The sequence below is a fragment of the Pelobates fuscus genome, chromosome 8 (assembly GCF_036172605.1).
Source record: "Pelobates fuscus isolate aPelFus1 chromosome 8, aPelFus1.pri, whole genome shotgun sequence".
Classification (NCBI taxonomy): domain Eukaryota; kingdom Metazoa; phylum Chordata; class Amphibia; order Anura; family Pelobatidae; genus Pelobates; species Pelobates fuscus.
In genome coordinates, this window is record NC_086324.1 from 162,299,037 (window position 1) to 162,319,460 (window position 20,424).

At 44.5% G+C, this 20,424-nt stretch overlaps 1 protein-coding gene across 1 annotated transcript in view; it reads left to right on the forward strand.

Annotated features, from left to right (window-relative positions):
* The window catches only part of NTN3 (netrin 3), a 109,221-nt gene that overhangs the window by 52,114 nt on the left and 36,683 nt on the right, over positions 1–20,424 (forward strand). The window contains exon 2 of the mRNA XM_063430596.1: positions 19,426–20,405. Coding sequence (XP_063286666.1) covers positions 19,448–20,405 — 958 coding nt within the window. The 5' untranslated portion in view covers positions 19,426–19,447. The remainder of the gene's footprint in view (positions 1–19,425; positions 20,406–20,424) is intronic.

The window sequence follows — 20,424 nt, forward strand, 5'->3', positions numbered from 1 at the left end:
GGCACACTGGTCTTTTGACCTCTTTGGTCTGAAGCAGGTGCACTGGTATCCTTACACTTACGTTAGCAGAAGGGTCATAGGGTCTCATTGCTTCTCTGAGTTAGTTAAAACACAAGTTCCCCTTGTCCTCTTTACCTAAATGGTGAAGTTCGGGTAACAGACATGATGCTATTAGATCTCCAGGGAAGAGGCCCCTGTTTTGTTTCTAGACACAAGAAAAAAAATTTAAAAAAACTATTCTACAAATATAGGTAAAAGGCAGTCAGGAGAGGTTTTTTTTTTTTTTTTTTTTAAATTCTTTATTTATGTGTGCTTGGTTTAGCATGTTAACAGAATCATATGGAAACAGTGGCATGACAATTTTGAATGGAACAATGAAATAGCGTTAACATTGATGACAAGGTTGTAAGCACATTTTCATATAACAAGCAAGTTGGGTGACATACCCGGGGTCGACAAGGTTGTGACAGGCATGGTGACATGTACATTATTCCCCTGATATACTACAAGTGTGAGAGTGGGAGAGGTTTTTTTTGTATACCATACAATAGGTGAAACCTTTTTAAAGCTCTCCAGAATAGGTTATAAGGGTACAGCTTGTAAACCTTTATTAGTTCCTTGAAAAAAAATTATTTCACATGGTTTCTACAGAGTTCAGGATCAATAAAGTAAAACGCTGCAACATGTTCGTTTTCCATGAGACCACATATCCATGCACCTTTTCACAATTTTTTTTAGACCAGTGACTAAGTGCTACAACTGTGTGTAGTGTTGCCAGATCCAACATGTATTTATGGACTAAATGTCACTTATAAATGTTAAGAGTCAGCACTTGACAAATGCTGACATGTAGCATGCAGCATTCAAGTCCTGCAGGCAGAAAATCAAGTCATAAATGAGAAACTCTTTAGCACATGAATTCTACGTATTGCAACATTCTGATGTGCAGTCCATCAACATGAATAAGTGATGCATGTCTAGAAAAATATAGTGGATATGGAAACCCCAGCTAAGCTGTGCTGCCATGTGTGACCACGCAGGTTGTACACTCTGTAAAAGCCAGCAATTGTAGATGGCAATTCAATCACAAAGGTCCATGCCACTTTACACAGAAAGTCCTGTTGTTGCCTAATCACAAATTTGCTTTCAATCCTGCCATCAATCCTCACTTGGAGCTCAAAACACCTCAATATGTCTCTGAGAGAGGCCAATAGAATATTTGAAAATTGTCTCATGTAAACATTGTATTCTTGTAAAATTAAAGCTCTTGAGTTTCTGCCCAGGACACACAAACCTTCAGGCACTGTTCTGGAAATATAACCCTTCAGAGCTAGGATGTGTTGCTCTTTTTTCTGGCATTCATAGAGTTACTTTAGTAATTTTACACAAATGTGCATTTATTTTCTACTAAAAGCATATGGGCAAACAGGATTTCCTCTGTGTATATATTTTTTTGGGGGGTGAGGGGATAGAAGTGGGTTTATTCAAAAAGGATTATTTAGATGAATAAAAAAAGATTTACATTTAAAGTAATTTGTCTTCATAAGAAACATAGCTCATGATGACATAGGACTAATACATACTAATTGCCTTGGATGGCAATGAGAGGATGGCAAGCAGCATCCATGGAGATTCAACATAATTTTCTTGTGAGAACACACTAGAAGCATTCTTTTTCTTCTACCCACATTCTCACAAAACCCAAATTATGCTAGATGTCTATGGAGGCTGTTCAGTTAATGTATCAAACTGCACTGAGAATGAGGAAAAGCATGAGTGCATGGATCTGTCATTTTCGAGATCACAGTTAGGAAGGATAAATGACGGTCAAAGAGGCGACTGTTGTAAGTGAAGGAGCATTTAGAAGACTTTACAGAATATTAGGGATTAATTAATACAGTCAATGTGGCACTCTAAGCAACATAAACTATATATAGCTCACTGTAGTACATACACCCTGTTCCAAATTATGCAAATTATATTTTTCTCATTTACCTAAATAATTGATGTAAATAACAGTCAGCATAATTCTCATGTTATCAACTATTAAGAGTACAATTCCAATTTTATTGAACAAACCTCCTAATGATAACAGTATTTTTTAAACATAAAAAACTTACAATGCACTGTTCCAAATTATTATGCACAGTAAGTTTCAAAACACTTTATAGGTTGTAAAGAACTGGAAATTGTCATTTGTTGTGTTTGCAGCATATTTACTGAAATCAAAAGCTATTTCAATCAAACTTATAACAACATTTTAACTTTTTAAACATTTTAACAGGTCACACTGCATTTTAACATAGGACCCCTTATTTGATAGCAGCTTCACAAGTCTGGCATCCATTGAACTTGTGAGTTTTTGGACAGTTTCTGCTTGAATTTGTTTGCAAGATGTCAGAATAGCCTCCCAGAGCTGCTGTTTGGATGTAAACTGCCTCCCACCCTCATAGATTTTTTGCTTGAGGATGCTCAAAAGGTTCTCAATAGGATTGAGGTCAGGGGAGGATGGAGGCCACACCATGACTTTCTCTCCTTTTATCCCCATAGCAGCCATTGATGCAGAGGTATTCTTTGCAGCATGAGATGGTGCATTGTCATGCATGAAGATGATTTTATTATGGAAAGCATAGTTCTTCCTTCTGTACCAGGGAAGAAAGTGGTCAGTCAGAAACTCCACATACTTTGCAGTGGTCATCTTTACACCTTCGGGGACCCTAAAGGGGCCGACCAGCTCTCTTCCCATGATTCCGGCCCAAAACATGACTCCACCACCTCCTTGCTGACGTTGCAGCCTAGTTGGAACAGGGTGGCCGTCCACCAACCATCCACTACTTCATCCAAATTAGTCTTCATGTATTTTTCTGCCCAATGCAGCTGCTTCTGCTTGTGAGCATTGGTTAGAAGGTGTATGCACAGTTGCAAGACTCTGGAGGACTCTACACCTTGATGTCCGTGGGGCTCCAGAGGCACCAGCAGCTTCAAATATCTGTTTGCTGCTATGTAATGGTATTTTAGCAGCTGCTTTCTTGATCCAATGCATGGATGTGGCAGAAATCTTCCTCAATGTTCCTTTATCTGCACTAACCCATCTGTGCTCTGAATCAGCCACAAATCTCTTAATAGTGCGATGATCACGCTTACGTTTTAGTGAAATATCTAATGTTTTCATACCTCGTTCAAGGCATTGAACTATTTCACTCTTTTAGGCAGCAGAGAGATATTTTTTCTTCCCCATATTGCAAGAAAATGGTGCTCTGCTTAATAATGTGGAACACCCTCCTTTAGTAGTTTTTCCTTAAATTGGGCTCACCTGGCAATCTAATTATCACAGGTGTCTGAGATTGTTTTCAGTGATTAAAAGAGCCCTGAGACACAATGCCATCCATGAGTTAAACTGAAAAACAGGGGGGCGGAGCCTGACCACTGGCCGGATCAGACATGCTTTGTCTGAGCTCCCGAGTCTGTGTGGCTAAACTGAGACTAATCCCGAGACACAAATGGGCACTGACCCACAAAAGCAACCAAATTACTCACAAGCTGGTGCTGAACACGATGGTACCACTCTCGACCCGATACGGCATCAGAACCGCTGGACGAAGGCCTGAGGCCTACCCGAGCTTGAGCTGGGGTGAGAAGGCCGCTCCCCCAGGTCTCCGGTCGGTGTAAAGCTGTGTCCCCCCCCTTTGGCCGGTCGGTGGGAGATATCCCGATCCCCACGGGCAACAACCCAGGGCTACTGCACAGCTACAGCACCAAATTTCCAGCGAAGTGCAAACAGGGTGGCTCACCACAAGATGGCCGACGCCTCCCAGCCATGTGCATGCCTGAGGGGCGAGGAAGCAAGGAACCGATGGGCGCCCTCACCGCAAACTGTACCCGCACCCACTGACTGCCTCCAGGATGAACCTGCAGAATCCACAGTGAGACCAACGACACTAGCAACGCAAAGTAAGCGGTGCGACATGAGGCGGGCGGAGGGCAAATCTCCCTTGGGCAATCCCTATAACACAAGTTCAAAGCCCCACACGATGGGCCCACCTGGGCTGAAGACCACAAGGGGAACAGCCCCCAAGCATCGGTTACAGCGGCAGCTGAACCAGCGCCACAGAAATACTCACCCTACTGAAAGAAGCTGCGGCCCCTCACAAGGGCAGAACATGGCCCCCTGCAGGAGAGGCCTAGTTCACGACCGGAGGATGCAGGCCTTCACGACGGCCCAGGGCACTAGGGGGAACCCTTCTGACCTCTGACCCCTAAACATGCTCTACCGCCTGAGTTTACTAACAAGCAGAGGTGTCGGCTGACCGGGACTTTAACGCTACTATGCACCTGCTATACCACACCTCACATCCCGGACTAACTGGCACCCTTGCACTGCCCATCTCGACAACAGGCAGCTCAGAGCAGGCATAGACTACCACACACACTGGCGTACTCACACCTACCAGCTCTAAAAACCCACACGTGGGCATCACCCGAGCCCATAACAATGTAAGAACTGGCACCAATTACCGACACTTTGTGCCCTGGGCATTGAAACCCGTGGAAATCCTGATGCACAACAAGCTTAGCTTAATCTCTGTTCATATTCATGTCTAATTAAGCGATATATTACCTAATCTATTGGTTACTCGTAAACTACTCAATTTAGAACATGCTTAGGCTCCTACAAGAGTATTTGCATATAATATGCTAGAATGAATCTACACTGCATGACAAACAAGCGTAGTATAAATTAAGCAGAAAGCCTGCTAATCGACACTCATCCTCAGTTTAAATTTACTTAAGTAAAGCAAGTGCATAGTTACCTCATGTTCATGTTTATTTTGCTATGTCTATCTTTGTTCACTTTGGAAAAAAAAAAAAATGTAACACATCTCGTACCTGACACCAAAATGTTATCAATTGCTTACGACTGTACTGTCATTTGGGAATTTTGACATATGTAACTAACAATGCACTTTCAAAAATAAAGAATTTTTAAAAAAAATTTAAAAAACCTGAAAAACAAAATATTTAATCTTTGTGACACTTAAATAGAATTTGCATTATAATTTGGAACCGGGTGTATATGCAATTCCCAAAACCACTTTTCTATTAGCCCAGAGACCTCTCTCTCTCAGCTCAGCCACAGTGAAAATTCTGACCATCCCAAACAGCACTCCTTGATTAAGAGCAACAAGTAAATCTTCCATTACCCAGCACTCTCAACCAATCACCGTTATCCTGCTTTGACAAAATTCACACTGATATGCAAAAATGTTATTTTCACATTATCAATGTTCTCAACATGGGGTAGGTTATTTGGCATCAAGAAGATCCTCCTCTGTTTATATCAACCAGTTCCTAAATGATATCACTCTGGGGGATGGGCACTCTAGACAACTTAAAGGATCACTATAGTGTCATGAACACGAACATGTATTCCTGACCCTACGGTGTATAAACCTCCATTTAGGTGGCTTGCCTTCCCCCTCCTCCAACCCCCTTAAAAGGTAATAAAACTTTTATTTCCAGCACCATGCGGGTCTTCCAGCGTTGGCCCCGCCTCGTTGCTGACATCACCAAAATGTATGATTTCCAATAGGGAAAGCATTGGATTGGCTGAAATCAGCAAAGAGGCAGGACGGGGACAGGGATGGGGCCAAACATCCGCTTGGCCAATCAGCACCTCCTCATAGAGATGCATTGCATCAATGCATCTCTATGAGAAAAGTTCAGTGTCTCCATGCAGAGTGTGGAGATGCTGACCAGCCGTGCTGTACACTGTGCAGCACTGCCCCAGGAATCACCTCCAGTGGTCATGAGTTGGTCATCTGAGGAGTGGCCACTGGATGTGTCCCTAGGAAGCAATGTAAACACTGCTTTTTCTCTGAATCATTCTCTGCAGGCATGTGTGCTGCACCTAAGTTCTGCATCTCCATGCTCTGCAATACGTTGCTGGGTAACGTTCCTCTCACATATGATTGGACAGTTCTCACCAGCTCAGAGCACATGCGCATTCTCTGAGCCAGGGAGGCTTTTCAAAATGCTGGACATCCTCATGCAGAGTGTACAAATTACTTTGTCTCAGTTTTTCTTTTGATTGGATTGGAATTTCAGTGAAATTCCAACAAAGTCAGTATGAATATTTCATAAAGATTTTACCTCTAAGAAATTTAGGTGAACCCTAACCTTAAGCAGGGAGGGTGACAGTGCTGCTTAAGGTTAGAAGTGTTCATATAAAGTTTTCTTCAATGTCAGTCTCATTATCTCTGCAAGACTATTCTTTGCAGGAATAACATGTCTAAATAAAATGTTAAACAATATTTTAAGTATATTCATCAAACTCTGAATTGTGGAGAAGTGTGACACACAATTGACAAATTTAAAGACAAACTAATGAAGTTATAAAATGTGAGGTCTACATACTGTTAATTCAGTTTAAAATTCACTAGAATAAGGTTTTTAGTGAATTTGGGTTCCATATATCACTACTCTTTGCACAGCCTGTATGTGGATGATGCATCATTAACATGGAAACAGACACAGCTTACTCTCGGACTGGAAGTGTGTGGCTTTGTGGAAAGGGGAGGCTGTAGGTTTGGCTCGCATTAAAAAAGCGGCTTCCTTGAATTTGGAAAGTAACAGATTGACAGCTACACCAGCATTTTTTTCTCCCACATTTTCGTCATAGACAATTTCTCTTTTTCCTCTGTCTCGTCTGTTTTCACTTTTCCTGCTTAATTCTTCCATTTCACTTGCTGCCTTTTTCTATGCTTTCTGCAATTTTTGTTTGCTTCTAACCTTATTCCAGTGACAGGCACCCTCGGCGCTGGTGACCTCTCCTCCCCCGCCGACGTCAGCTCAGCCGCGCGCGCATTCAATGTGTCCATAGGAAAGCATTTCTCAATGCTTTCCTATGGACGCTCTGCACGATGGAGGCGAAATGTGCCTCCAGCGTCACAGATGCGCCTCTAGTGGCTGTCCAGAAGACACTAGAGGCTGGATAAACCCCAAATGTAGTTTCATAGACGTTTCAAGTAAAATATCAAGTAACATAAAGTTATAGAGGATAAGGGTGGTTGGAGAAAAATCAATATATTAAAGTGACACTATAGTCACCAGAACAACTACAGCTTATTGAATTTGTTCTGGTAAGTAGAATCATTACCTTCAGACTTTTTGCTGTAAACACTGTCTTTTCACAGAAAATGCAGTGTTTACATTACAGCCTAGTGATAACTTCACTAGCCACTCCTTAGATGGCTGTTAGAGATCCTTTCTGGGTCATGGCTGCCTAAAATGCATCCAAACATTCAGTATCCCCACCCTCTGCATGCAGACACTGAACTTTCCTCATAGAGATTCATTGATTCAATTCATCTCTATGAGGAGATGCTAATTAGCCAGGGCTGTGTTTGAATTGTGCTGTCTCTGCCCCTGATTTGCCTCTTTGTCAGTCTCAGTCAATCCTATGGGGAAGCATTGTGATTGGATCAGGCTACCACTTCTGCTGATGTCAGCAGACAAGTCTAAAGGAAACAGGGACAAACTAAGCAGCAACAGACTTGAAAACAAGTAAAATTTTACTAATTTTAGGGAGGCATGAGGGAACTGGGGGGCTAGATGGTGGTTTTAACACTATAGGGTCAGGATTACATGTTTGTGTTCCTGACCCTATAGTGCTCCTTTAATTGTATTGAATGAGTATGAGCTGAGTAATTTATGGGCCATGTTTATCTACAGTGCGCATTATGAGCCGTGAGGCTTGTGGCTGCTGATATAGACTGCTGATATGCCTAAAAATAAAGTGTATATGTCGGTTAGGAAATTAAATTATTAAGTACTGGGAATAGGTGATAGCGCACGAAAGAGGCGCCAAGTAGCTAGCCAAAATGGGGCTTGGTACTATCATGATGAAAGAATAGTTAAATACAGTGCTCATGAACCCCTGAGCACCAAGGTAGGGTGGGTGTAAGTGTACCTGCTTGGTCGCTGACAACTTGTGTGCAAGCTCTATAAAATTAGAAAAGCAAATGAATTAACATTAACAAAACTGCCCTTGAAAAGTAAAAGAAAACGAAAACCATGGTCTCAGTGCAGTGGCATACTCCAATGAGAGTAGGCAAAGCTTTGTCCAAACTATTGTTGTGAATATTGTTTGTTTTGCGCCCGCCTACTGCTCCCTCCACAGGTTTTCCTAAAGTAACTGCCCCCCACAAGGTTTTCTGAGGTAACTGCCCCCCAAAAGGTTTTCTGAGGTAACTGCCCCCCAAAAGGTTTTCTGAGATAACTGCTCCCCTACAAGGTTTTCTGAGGTACCTCCCCCCCACAAGGTTTTCTGAGGTACCTCCCCCCCCACAAGGTTTTCTGAGGTAACTGCCCCCCCCACAAGGTTTTCTGAGGTAACTGCCCCCCCCCACAAGTTCACAAGTTTATCTGAGGTAACTGCCCCCCACAAGGTTTTCTGAGGTACCTCCCCCCCACAAGGTTTTCTGAGGTACCTCCCCCTCCACAAGGTTTTCTGAGGTACCTACCCCCTCCACAAGGTTTTCTGAGGTACCTCCCCCCTCCACAAGGTGTTCTGAGGTACCTTCCCCCCACAAGGTTTTCTGAGGTACCTCCCCCCCACAAGGTTTTCTGAGGTACCTCCCCCCCACAAGGTTTTCTGAGGTACCTCCCCCCCACAAGGTTTTCTGAGGTACCTCCCCCCCACAAGGTTTTCTGAGGTACCTCCCCCCCACAAGGTTTTCTGAGGTACCTTCCCCCCACAAGGTTTTCTGAGGTACCTTCCCCCCACAAGGTTTTCTGAGGTACCTTCCCCCCACAATGTTTTCTGAGGTACCTCCCCCCCCCACAAGGTTTTCTGAGGTACCTTCCCCCCCACAAGGTTTTCTGAGGTACCTCCCCCCCCCACAAGGTTTTCTGAGGTACCTTCCCTTCCACAAGGTTTTCTGAGGTACCTTCCCTTCCACAAGGTTTTCTGAGGTACCTTCCCCCCCACAAGGTTTTCTGAGGTACCTCCCCCCCCCACAAGGTTTTCTGAGGTACCTTCCCCCCCCCCACAAGGTTTTCTGAGGTACCTCCCCCCACAAGGTTTTCTGAGGTACCTCCCCCCACAAGGTTTTCTGAGGTACCTCCCCCCACAAGGTTTTCTGAGGTAACTGTAACGGAACCTTCCGTTAATGGACGCTTCCTAGCTTGCGCCGAGGACCACAAGCACCGCACCAGACACCACAACCACTGCAGATTCCACAACCGCCGTAGCTTAACTGGAGTCTCGCCGTCTTCCTTCCACCCTGGATCAGCTTCTGTCCTCCAGGACCGTGTGGGGAAGAGCTTTCCTCCAGGAGAGCGTATCAGGAATAAGCTCTTAAAAGAGCTAAGTGATTAAAGCTCAAGGGAGTATGCAAAAATCAGACAAATCCATCCAGTAGATAAAAAGTTAGCTGCGAGTCCTTTATGACCGACCGCAAGCACATTTTCCTGCCCAAAACAGTTCCATAGATTTGAGCTGTGTGGTCGGTCTATTTTACACAGAAAAATGACTAAGTCCCGTTCGTGCATTTAGCTTAGTATAGCAGTGAGTTCAAACTGCCGAACGGGACTTAGTCTCTGCAGCTGGAAACGGAGTGTAGGAGAAGGTAAGGGTCAGCGGTGTTCGTTGAAATGTGTAGCCAATTTCCGTTCCATGTTTTTGGCTCCACATACCGCTGACCTCGTTCGAATGAACAAAGATGGCCGCCACCACGTGTTCGTTTGTCGAATGGCGGCCACTTTGACTACTTCGGCTGCATCCGAAGTGACAATTTAAAGCTGCAGAACTGCTCTAATACAATTTAAAGGGGCAGCAAGAGTCTTTTAAAATCCAATCTGCTAAAATAGTCATTAACAGTCACTATCTTCCATGGGCCATAGTCTTAAAGGGGCATTGTTCACCAAAGTCACAATGTGCCCACAGACAATTCTTAAAGGGCCATACACAGTCCAGTAAAAGTCCATAAGCCCAAATGCTGGTTTAAGAGGGTAAAATCTCCCAGGGGCCATAGTCGCAGGGGAGGAGGCAAGCAAGCAGGCCTCACCAGGACAAAGTGGCGAAGGGCACTTCGTCACAGTAACTGTCCCCCCCCCCCCACAAGGTTTTCTGAGGTACCTCCCCCCATAAGTTTATCTGAGGTAACTGCCCCCCCACAAGGTTTTATGAGGTAACTGCCCCCCACAAGGTTTTCTGAGGTAACTGCCCCCCACAAGGTTTTCTGAGGTAACTGCCCCCCACAACTTTATCTGAGGTAACTGCCCCCCCCCCCACAGGGTTTTCTGAGGTAAATGCCCCCCCCCCCACAAGGTTTTCTGATGTAACTGCCCCCCACAAGTTTATCTGAGGTAACTGCCCCCCCCCCCCCCCAGGGTTTATCTGAGGTAACTGACCCCCACAAGGCTTTCTGAGGTAAATCCCCCCCGGTTTTCTGAGGTAACTGCCCCCACCCCACGGTTCTCTGATCCCCTAGCTCCCCTCCTACCTGTCTTATTGGGCCGCTGGTTTCTCTGTTCCGCGAGACTCGGCTAACGGTTCCCGCGGTCACAGCCCGGCCTGCATGACGTCATGGCGGAGTCACCTGACTTCGCGCGCCATTACCAGCGGCCCAGCAGCAACAGCACGGGGATAACACGTGGTCAGTCTCAGCCTCCCAGAGTATCAGGAACACGTGGTGACACGTTGACACATTGATGCTGCCCTTGGTGTTACAGTTACATGTTATTTATCATATTGCTTTCAAGCAATATCATGTGAGAGCCCAGGTACTCACTATGTGATGGTGTTCAGGGCTCCCCTCTTTGTTTTATAAGCTCACAGTTTGCCTCTCTAACATTCTTGAATTCCTAGGGTTTGCCCTTCACATACTGGAATGCCCACAATTTGCCCCTAACATGCCACCATGCACAGGTTTTGCCCCCCTAATATAATGGAATGTCTGGAGTGTGCTCTCTAATATACTGGAACACCCTCTCTAATATACTGGAACACCCTCTCTAATATACTGGAACGTCCAGAGTGTGCTCTCTAATATACTGGAACGCCCAGAGTGTGCTCTCTAATATACTGGAACGCCCTCTCTAATATACTGGAACACCCAGAGTGTGCTATCTAATAAACTGGAACGCCCTATCTAATATACTGGAACGCCCAGAGTGTGCTCTCTAATATACTGGAACGCCCTCTCTAATATATTGGAAAGCCCACAGTGAGTTCTCTAATATACTGGAACGCCCTCTCTAATATACTGGAACGCCCAGAGTGTGCTCTCTAATATACTGGAAAGCCCTCTCTAATATATTGGAACGCCCACAGTGAGTTCTCTAATATACTGGAATGTCCTCTCTAATATACTGGAACTACCGGCGTGTGCTCTCTAATATACTGGAATGCCCAGAGTGTGCTCTCTAATATACTGGAACGCCCAGGGTTTTCTCTCTAATATACTGGAATGCCCATAGTGTGCTCTCTAATACACTGGAATGCCCAGAGTGTGCTCTCTAATATACTGGAATGTCCATAGTGTGCTCTCTAATATACTGGAATGCCCATAGTGTGCTCTCTAATATACTGGAATGCCCAGAGTGTGCTCTCTAATATACTGGAATGCCCAGAGTGTGCTCTCTAATATACTGGAATGCCCTCTCTAATATACTGGAACGCCTGGAATGTGCTCTCTAATATACTGGAACACCCAGAGTGAGCTCTGTAATATACTGGAACGCCCTCTCTAATATACTGGAACGCCCAGGGTTTGCCCGGTAACATACCACAATGCACAGTTTTTGCCCCTTAATATACTGGAATGCACAGGCTTTGCTCTCTAATATACAGGAACGCCCGGCGTGTGCTCTCTAATATACTGGAATGCCCAGAGTGTGCTCTCTAATATACAGGAACGCCCGGAGTGTGCTCTCTAATATACTGGAAGGCCCAGAGTGTGCTCTCTAATATACTGGAATGCCCAGGGATTGCTCTCTAATATACTGGAATGTCCAGAGTATGCTCTCTAATATACAGGAACGCCCGGAGTGTGCTCTCTAATATACTAGAATGCCCAGAGTTTGCCCCGTAACATACCACAATGCACAGGTTTTCCCCCCTAATATACTGGAATTCACAGGTTTTGCTCTCTAATATAGTGGAACGCCCGGAGTGTACTCTCTAATATACTGGAACACCCAGAGTGTCCTCTCTAATATACTGGAATGCCCAGAGTGAGCTCTCTAATATACTGGAACGCCCAGGATTTGCTCTCTAATATACTGGAATGCCCAGAGTGTGCTCTCTAATATACTGGAACGCCCAGAGGGTGCTCTCTAATATATTGGAACGCCCTTTCTAATATACTGGAACGCCCGGAATGTGCTCTCTAATATACTGGAACGGCTCTCTAATATACTGGAATGGTCGGAGTGTGCTCTCTAATATACTGGAATGCCCAGAGTGAGCTCTCTAATATACTGGAATGCCCAGAGTGTGCTCTCTAATATACTGGAACGCCAAGAATGTGCTCTCTAATATACTAGAATGCCCAGAGTTTTCTCTCTAATATACTGGAATATATACCAAAAATATCAGCTACTATCTACCAATTACAAATACCTTCATACGGAATATATACCAGAGTTTACTTGTATTGAAACAATAGATAGAATGGCACCCACTGTTTACTTACTGCATATAAAGGCTGAATTTATCTCTGACAGACTCTATGTAAATTACATTCTGAAACACTCCCTAGTCCAAAACATGAATTTAATATGTTTTGGCTGATTGCTAGATTTTCATATGGAGTAAACTATCTTCACAATAAAGCCTAATAAGGCAGACAGACAGAAGGACGACAGAGAGGTCAGCTTCAGTCCTACCATTCACTAAACATCTTCTAATTATCTTGTTCTACATAAATTCACTCTTGTTTTGGGTACTATTTTGATCTGCTGCTGAATAAACCTATCTCTATGCTGAAGGATCTTGCGCCTTCCACTGAATTTATTTTATATCTGAGGCTGCTGTTAGCTTTTCTGAGGTACCGTATATACTCGAGTATAAGCCGAGCCGAATATAAGCCGAGGCCCCTAATTTTACCCACAAAAACTGGGAAAACTTATTGACTCGAGTATAAGACTAGGGTGGGAAATGCAGCAGCTACTGGTAAATTTCTAAATAAAATTAGATCCTAAAAAAATGATATTAATTGAATATTTATTTACAGTGTGTGTATATAATAAATGCAGTGTGTGTGTATGAATGCAGTGTGTGTGTATGAGTGCAGTGTGTGTATGAGTGCAGTGTGTGTATGAGTGCAGCGTGTGTGTATGAGTGCAGTGTGTGTGTATGAGTCCAGTGTGTGTGTATGAGTGCAGTGTGTGTATATGAGTGCAGTGTGTGTATATGAGTGCAGTGTGTGTGTATGAGTGCAGTGTGTGTATGAATGCAGTGTGTGTGTATGAGTGCAGCGTGTGTATGAGTGCAGTGTGTGTGTATGAGTGCAGCGTGTGTGTGTATGAGTGCAGTGTGTGTATATGAGTCCAGTGTGTGTGTGTGTATGAGTGCAGTGTGTGTATGAATGCAGTGTGTGTGTGTGAGTGCAGTGTTTGTATGAGTGCAGTGTGTGTATGAGTGCAGCGTGTGTGTGTGTATGAGTGCAGTGTGTGTATATGAGTGCAGTGTGTGTATGAATGCAGTGTGTGTGTATGAGTGCAGTGTGTGTGTATGAGTCCAGTGTGTGTATGAATGCAGTGTGTGTGTATGAGTGCAGTGTGTGTGTGTATGAGTGCAGTGTGTGTGTGTGTGTTACAGAGCCTTGGTGGGGGGTGGGCAATTTTATTATTATTATTTTTTCATTATTTTAATAATTTTTTTTATTATTATTTTTATTTAATTATTATTTTTTATTATTATTTTATTTAATTATTATTTTTTATTATAATTTTTTATTTTATTATTATTTAATTGTATTTCGTCCCCCCTCCCTGCTTGATACATGGCAGGGAGGGGGGCTCTCACTCCCTGGTGGTCCAGTGGATGGGCACTGTGTAGGAGGGGGCTGACAGAGCTCTTACTTACCTCTCCTGCAGCTCCTGTCAGCTCCCTCCTCCTCCGCGCTGGCCCCCCGTGTAAGTCCCAGTGTAAGTCTCGCGAGAGCCGCGGGGTCATAGTGCACGGACCGGCGCCAAGGAGGAGGGAGCTGACAGGAGCTGCCGGAAAGATAAGTAAACCCTCTGCAGCCCCCACAGCCCCCAGTCTGTATTATGGCAATGTAAATTGCCATAATACAGACAATTGACTCGAGTATAAGCCGAGTTGGGGTTTTTCAGCACAAAAAATGTGCTGAAAAACGTGGCTTATACTCGAGTATATACGGTATTTCGCGACCTGAGATGGTCTTACTATTATTATTATTATTATTGTTGGCAGGGCCGGGCAGGGTTTAAAATTTGGCCCGGGCATTTTTCAATCATAGCGGCCCCCTAAGAAGGGGGAGGGGCCAGAGAGGGTGTGTTTTGTCATCACTAATGACAAGCATGCCCCCTCTCAAAGTGAGCATGTTGGTTCAATGCGCAGAGCCCCGCTGAAGAGCTCTACCATTAGAAAAGGCCCTGTATTTGTTCTGCGCAGCACAAGCAAATTTAATACCATGCCTGCGCTGTGTTTGCTTTTAATTTGTCTCTGGTGTCTCCATAAGTGGGATACCAGAGGACAAAATGGGCCAGGAAAGCGTATCGTCCATGTGGGATTACGTGTGTGTAGAGTGAGCTGGTTATGATGTAGTATTGTGTAAATAAGTCGATTTCATGTGTGTGGTGTAATATATGTAACTATGGGCTGTAGAGAGTGTGTGTGTATAGGGGGCATAATGTGTAAAGGGGATGTAGCGAGTGTGTGCATACGGGCTGTAGTGTGTGTAGGGGTTGTAGAGAGTGTGTGTTTAGAGAATGTAGTATGTGTTTGCTTACAAGGAATGTAGTGTCTGCATAGGGGATCCAGAGTTTGTATGTCAGGAATGTAGTGCGTGTAGGTGGTGCAGTATGTGTGTGTGTAGGGGATCTAGTGTGTAAAGGACCCAGAGTGTGTATAGGAGATCATGTGTGTATATGTGTATGTAGATTAGCTGATCCAGAGTTGGGTAAGGGATCTAGCGTGTATCTGGAGCGTAATGTGTGTAGTGGTGCAGTGGGAATATATATATTTGGACATATTGTATGTGTGAGGGGCGGAGTGTGTTGGGTGTGCTGTGTGTATGTGTAAAGGGTGCAGCTTGTGTGTGTGAGGGGTGCAGTGTGTGTGTAAGAGGGGTGCAGTGTGTGTGAGGGTGTTCTTATCTGCCGTCACATTCTATGTTTCTAGTTTTCTTTGTCTGTTAACTCACTTTGGGTTATTTTATATATTATATATGTGTGTGTGAGGGTACTGTGTGTGTCTGAGGGTGCTATGTGTGTCTGAGTGTGCTGTGTGTGGGGGGGTGCTGTGTGTTTGAGGGTGCTGTGTGTGTAAAAGTGGTGTGTGTGTGTGTAAGTGTAACGTTATATCCCCCCTCCCTTCTTACCTTTAGCATGTGGGGGGAGGGGCGTGCTGCAGTCCATTGTGGTCCTAGTGGTTAGTGAACTCTACCCTGCTCCTAGAGGAGTTCACTCCCTCCCAAGCCGGTGGCTTGATCTCCCCACCGGCCCATGAAGGCACATAGCAGGGCCGGCGCTCTGATAGCGCGGCCGGGGAGATCCTGTGATCTCCCCTGCCGGCCTCGACGGCCATCGCGGCCCATCAGGCGTTTGCCCGATGGCCAGTCCGGGCCTGATAATTGGTATTTATATAGCACCAGCTTATTCCGCAGCACTTTTTCAATAAAAGGGGAATTTACCAAATGAGACAATAACAAAATGTAACAGGAACAATAGGTAGTTGAGGACCCTGCTCAAACGAGCTTACAGTCTAAAGGAGGTAGGGTATAAAAACACAATAGGAAGGGTATTGAGAGAGACAGCAAACCAACGTGGTGAGAAAGTAGCAGAACTGGAGATGAGAGTGGAGTGTGGCCCTATTGGATAGAGCGAGAGAAAGGTTTGAGAGATAGAAATTACTTCTTAAAGGAATGAAGACTAAGGGAGAGTCTGACAGGGGTAGGCAGGCTGTACCAAAGGAAAGGAGCCGCCCGTGAGAAGTCTTGCAGGTGTGAATTTGCAGTAATAGTGCGAGCAGCAGACAGGAGAAGGTCACCAGCAGAGCGGAGAGACCGAGAGGGGGCATACCTATAAATCAGTGAAGAAATGTAAGACGTGGTAGAGTTGGTTAGAGCTTTATAGGTAAGGGTTAGTATTTTAAATTGACATCTGTAGGGGACATGAAGCCAGTGTAAGGATTGACAGAGGGGTGAGGTGTGAGAGGAGTGACAGGAGAGAAAGATCAGCCTGGCGGCAGCATTCACCACAAATTGTAGGGGGGCAGTACGGCTTCTGGGAAGACCAATTAGAATAGAATTACAGTAATCTATGAGAGAGATTACTAGAGCATGAACAAGCTCCTGGGCAACATCTTGTTATCTATCCTAGGCAATTTCTGCCTTTGAGTGACTGTTTCTAGACCATGGCTATGTCTGTGAGTGGCTCTTGTAGAGTAGATCTGTCGGTAAGTGGCTGTCGTGGTGTGTAACTGTCCATGAGTGGCTGTGGTGATGTATATTTGTCTGTGAGTGGCTGTTGTGTTGTATATCTGTCTGTGAGTGACTCTTGTGAGTTGCATTTGTCTGTGAGTGACTGGTGTGGTGTATGTCTGGGAGTGGCTGTGGTGGTGTATATCTGTCTGTGAGTGACTGGTGTGGTGTATTTCTGTCTGTGAGTGGCTGTGGTGGTGTATATCTGTCTATGAGTGACTGTGGAGGTGTATATCTGTTGGTGAGTGCCTGTATTGGGGTATATTTATGTGTGAGTGGCTGTTGCAAGTTACTTTTGTCTGTGAGTGGCTTTGGTGGTGCATATCTGTCTGTGAATAACTGGAGGTGTATATCTGTCTGTGAGTGGCTATCTTGGGGTATATTTCTCTGTGAGTGGCTGCTGCAAGTTACATTTGTCTGTGAGTGGCTGTGGGTATCTGTCTGTGAATGACTGTGGTGGTGTATATCTGTATGTGGGTGGCTGTTGTTGATTACATTTGTCTGTGATTGGCTGGTGTCGTGTATATCTGTCTGTGAGTGGCTGTGGTGGTGGGTATCTGTCTGTGAGTGGCTATCATGGGGTATTTTTGGCTGTTTGTAACTGTGGTTGTCTGTGAGTGGTAATCATGGGGTTTATCTCTCTTTGAGTGGCAATTGAAAGTTATATTTGTGTGTCAGTGTCTGTGGTTGGGTACATCTGTCTATGATTTGTATTGTAGGGTGTATTTGTCTGTGAGAGGCTGTTACTAGCAGCTTTGCCCAGAATCTGTGTTTCAGGCTAGCTGTACTGAAGTATATCTGTCTGTGAGCAACTGCTCTTAGTTGTCCTGGCACAGTGCTCTACTCATACCCCATATATAACTATGTTTAGTTTTTGTCGTAGAAGTATTTTAAGTTTTTTTTTTTTTTTAATCTCAGCTGGGCAACCTTTCAACTATGTGCTCTTAAAAGAGAGTGTGACTGAGACTTACATCTGGCACATTTAACCCTCTCCCTCTGAGGCCTGTCTTCCCAAACTAGAGTAAAGTTTTATGCAGAAGTTTTTACATTAGTCGGAATGCAGCTGCTTGATTTAGCTGTCTGGGGATGATGGGAGCTGTGTTCCCAGTGCTCTTGGAGGGCCTTCCTTTTGTTATGTTTTTTCCTGATTCCCGAGCCGGCCAAAGATACAAGGAAAGCTATGGAAGAAAGGAAGAAAGTTTTTACTTTAGGGCTGCACTTGTTGAAAAACAGTTTTTGCATGTGAAGCGACCTCACATAACATATTTAATATAGGACCACTTTGCTCAAAGTGCATCATCTTGGTTCAGCATTAAGTGACTGATGACTTGGTCAGTCATTGCTACACACTGCTATAGGTAGCCTTAACCACAAGTTAGATGGTTAGTTGGTTAATGCTCCAATGATGCTACCTTTTCAACCCTCATTTCTGAAAATTTGAATCTTGGACAAAAGTGGACGGCGGAGCTCAGACTTTAGACAAACCTCAGGTTTGTCCATAAGACAAAGTAGTATGGTGTCTTTGGATTGTGTTGGGACTTTAGTGAAATTCCAACACAGTTTGATCAGTATTTCATATCATCAACCTGCTTCAATGTTTTTGACAGAGAGCTAAGTTATGCCGTAAGCAATGCGTCAGCCTTGGGCCCTATTCTTTAACCTCCTTTTTTGGTGTCAGAGGGGGCACTTGGGAAGGCAGAACATCCACAGTGACCAATTAATTGTGGGTAGTTACCTAAAGCCCGACGATTTTATCTGTGCCTGTTAAAAAGTTTGATGACCCACTGAAATAGAAAGGGAACCCAACACAAGTCATTGAACCATTGTTTTGGCATATAAAGCCACAATTTATGTTACAGCATAGCAAAATGGCTAAACAAACTATATCACCAATAGGGTCATTTACTAAAGCAAAAATTGAAAGTGAATTTTAAATTTAAAGGGTTTCTCCTACCCTTTTTCACAGTTAATAGAGTAATGCCCTATTGACATTATTGTATATGCCCCCTCCTAGGAAAATGTGCAAAGAGAGTTTTAAACAAAAGTTTAACTTTCCTTAATCCAGCGCCCTGCTCGGCACACCCCGTCTCACATCATGGCAGCTGCTTGTTGTAGAGAAGTCTTTGATTGAACCATTTTATCTGCTTAGTGCGCATGCTAGCACTCTAAGCCGGCATGGGGGGGGAGTGGAACAGAGGGAGGGCGTGCAGTTAAAAAAAATTACCGCAGGGGATTGGGAGGAGGTAGGGTTACATTCAGTGTGGGTGGGAGGGAAGTACTGCACAGCCTGCAAGGGACAAACAATTACGTTTGTTGGCAGCATGAAGTGCACGATGATGACAGACGTAATTTATGCACATAATTTAAAAACAGCTGAAGTTGTCATGGTGGTTGGAGTAAGCTTTTAAGGCCAGAGTAGCTGAACTGAAACTGTAACTGACTTTACTGAGATAGTTTTTCCTGTTCGGTTACTTTGATCTTAAATTTGTATTCTCTCTTTAGTGAGTAACCCTGTAAATTGTGAAAATTTAGAAAAATATTAAAGTTAACATCAATAAAAAAAACAGGTTATTTAAATGTCTTATTATGCAAACATACAATGCTAGTATTCCACAGTCCTCAAACATCTGTATATTTTCTTTTTGGGTGCCTTGTATTTATCAATGCCGTATTTTCCTAATTTGACTTAGATGTTGAGTAACAGACTTTTAAATAACTGGTGTTATGATTTGTTTATTTTTTTTTGCTGCAGGTTTACAGGATTCTTTCAAAAGATGCCTCCTCTTCTCCAACTCTTTCTTCTCTCCATCTTTCCTGTGCTTCCTTGTTCCGCACCAGCACCGTTTTCCGCACAACAGCAGCAGCAGCCCGTCCCCGACCCCTGCTATGATGAGAATGGCCTACCCCGGCGCTGTGTGCCCGAGTTCGTCAATGCAGCTTTTGGAAAAGAGGTCCAGGCATCAAGCACCTGTGGACGTTCCGCCACTCGCCAATGTGATGCTTCCGACCCAAAACGAGCTCATCCAGCCTCTTACTTGACAGATCTCAACACAGCCGGTAATATGACCTGTTGGCGATCGGAAAGTTTTGCCCGTCACTCTCCCCAAAATGTCAGCCTTACTCTTTCACTTGGGAAGAAATTTGAAGTGACCTATGTCAGCCTCCAATTCTGTTCTCCCAGGCCAGAGTCTGTGGCCATATTCAAGTCCATGGATTATGGCAAGAACTGGGTCCCCTACCAGTACTATTCATCCCAGTGCCGTCGATTGTACGGTAAACCGAGCCGTACAAGTGTTACTAAGCAGAATGAACAGGAGGCAATGTGCACGGATGGACAAACAGACCTTTACCCACTCACGGGTGGACTTATAGCTTTCAGCACCCTAGATGGGCGACCTTCTGCTGCAGATTTTGACAACAGTCCTGTGCTACAGGACTGGGTAACTGCAACAGACATCCGTGTGGTCTTCAGTCGCCTCAATCTGCAGGGAAACAGGGACTCTGAGATGACGGAGGATGGCCCAGCCTACTCTTACTCTGTGGGAGAATTCCAGGTGGGCGGCAGGTGCAAGTGCAATGGTCACGGGTCTCGTTGCATCAAAGACAAAGAGGGGCGGCTGATGTGTGACTGCAAGCACAATACTGAAGGTCCAGAGTGTGATCGCTGCAAACCCTTTCATTATGACCGACCATGGCAGAGAGCCAATGCCCGGGAAGCCAATGAGTGCATGGGTAAGTGAGTGGCACCAGT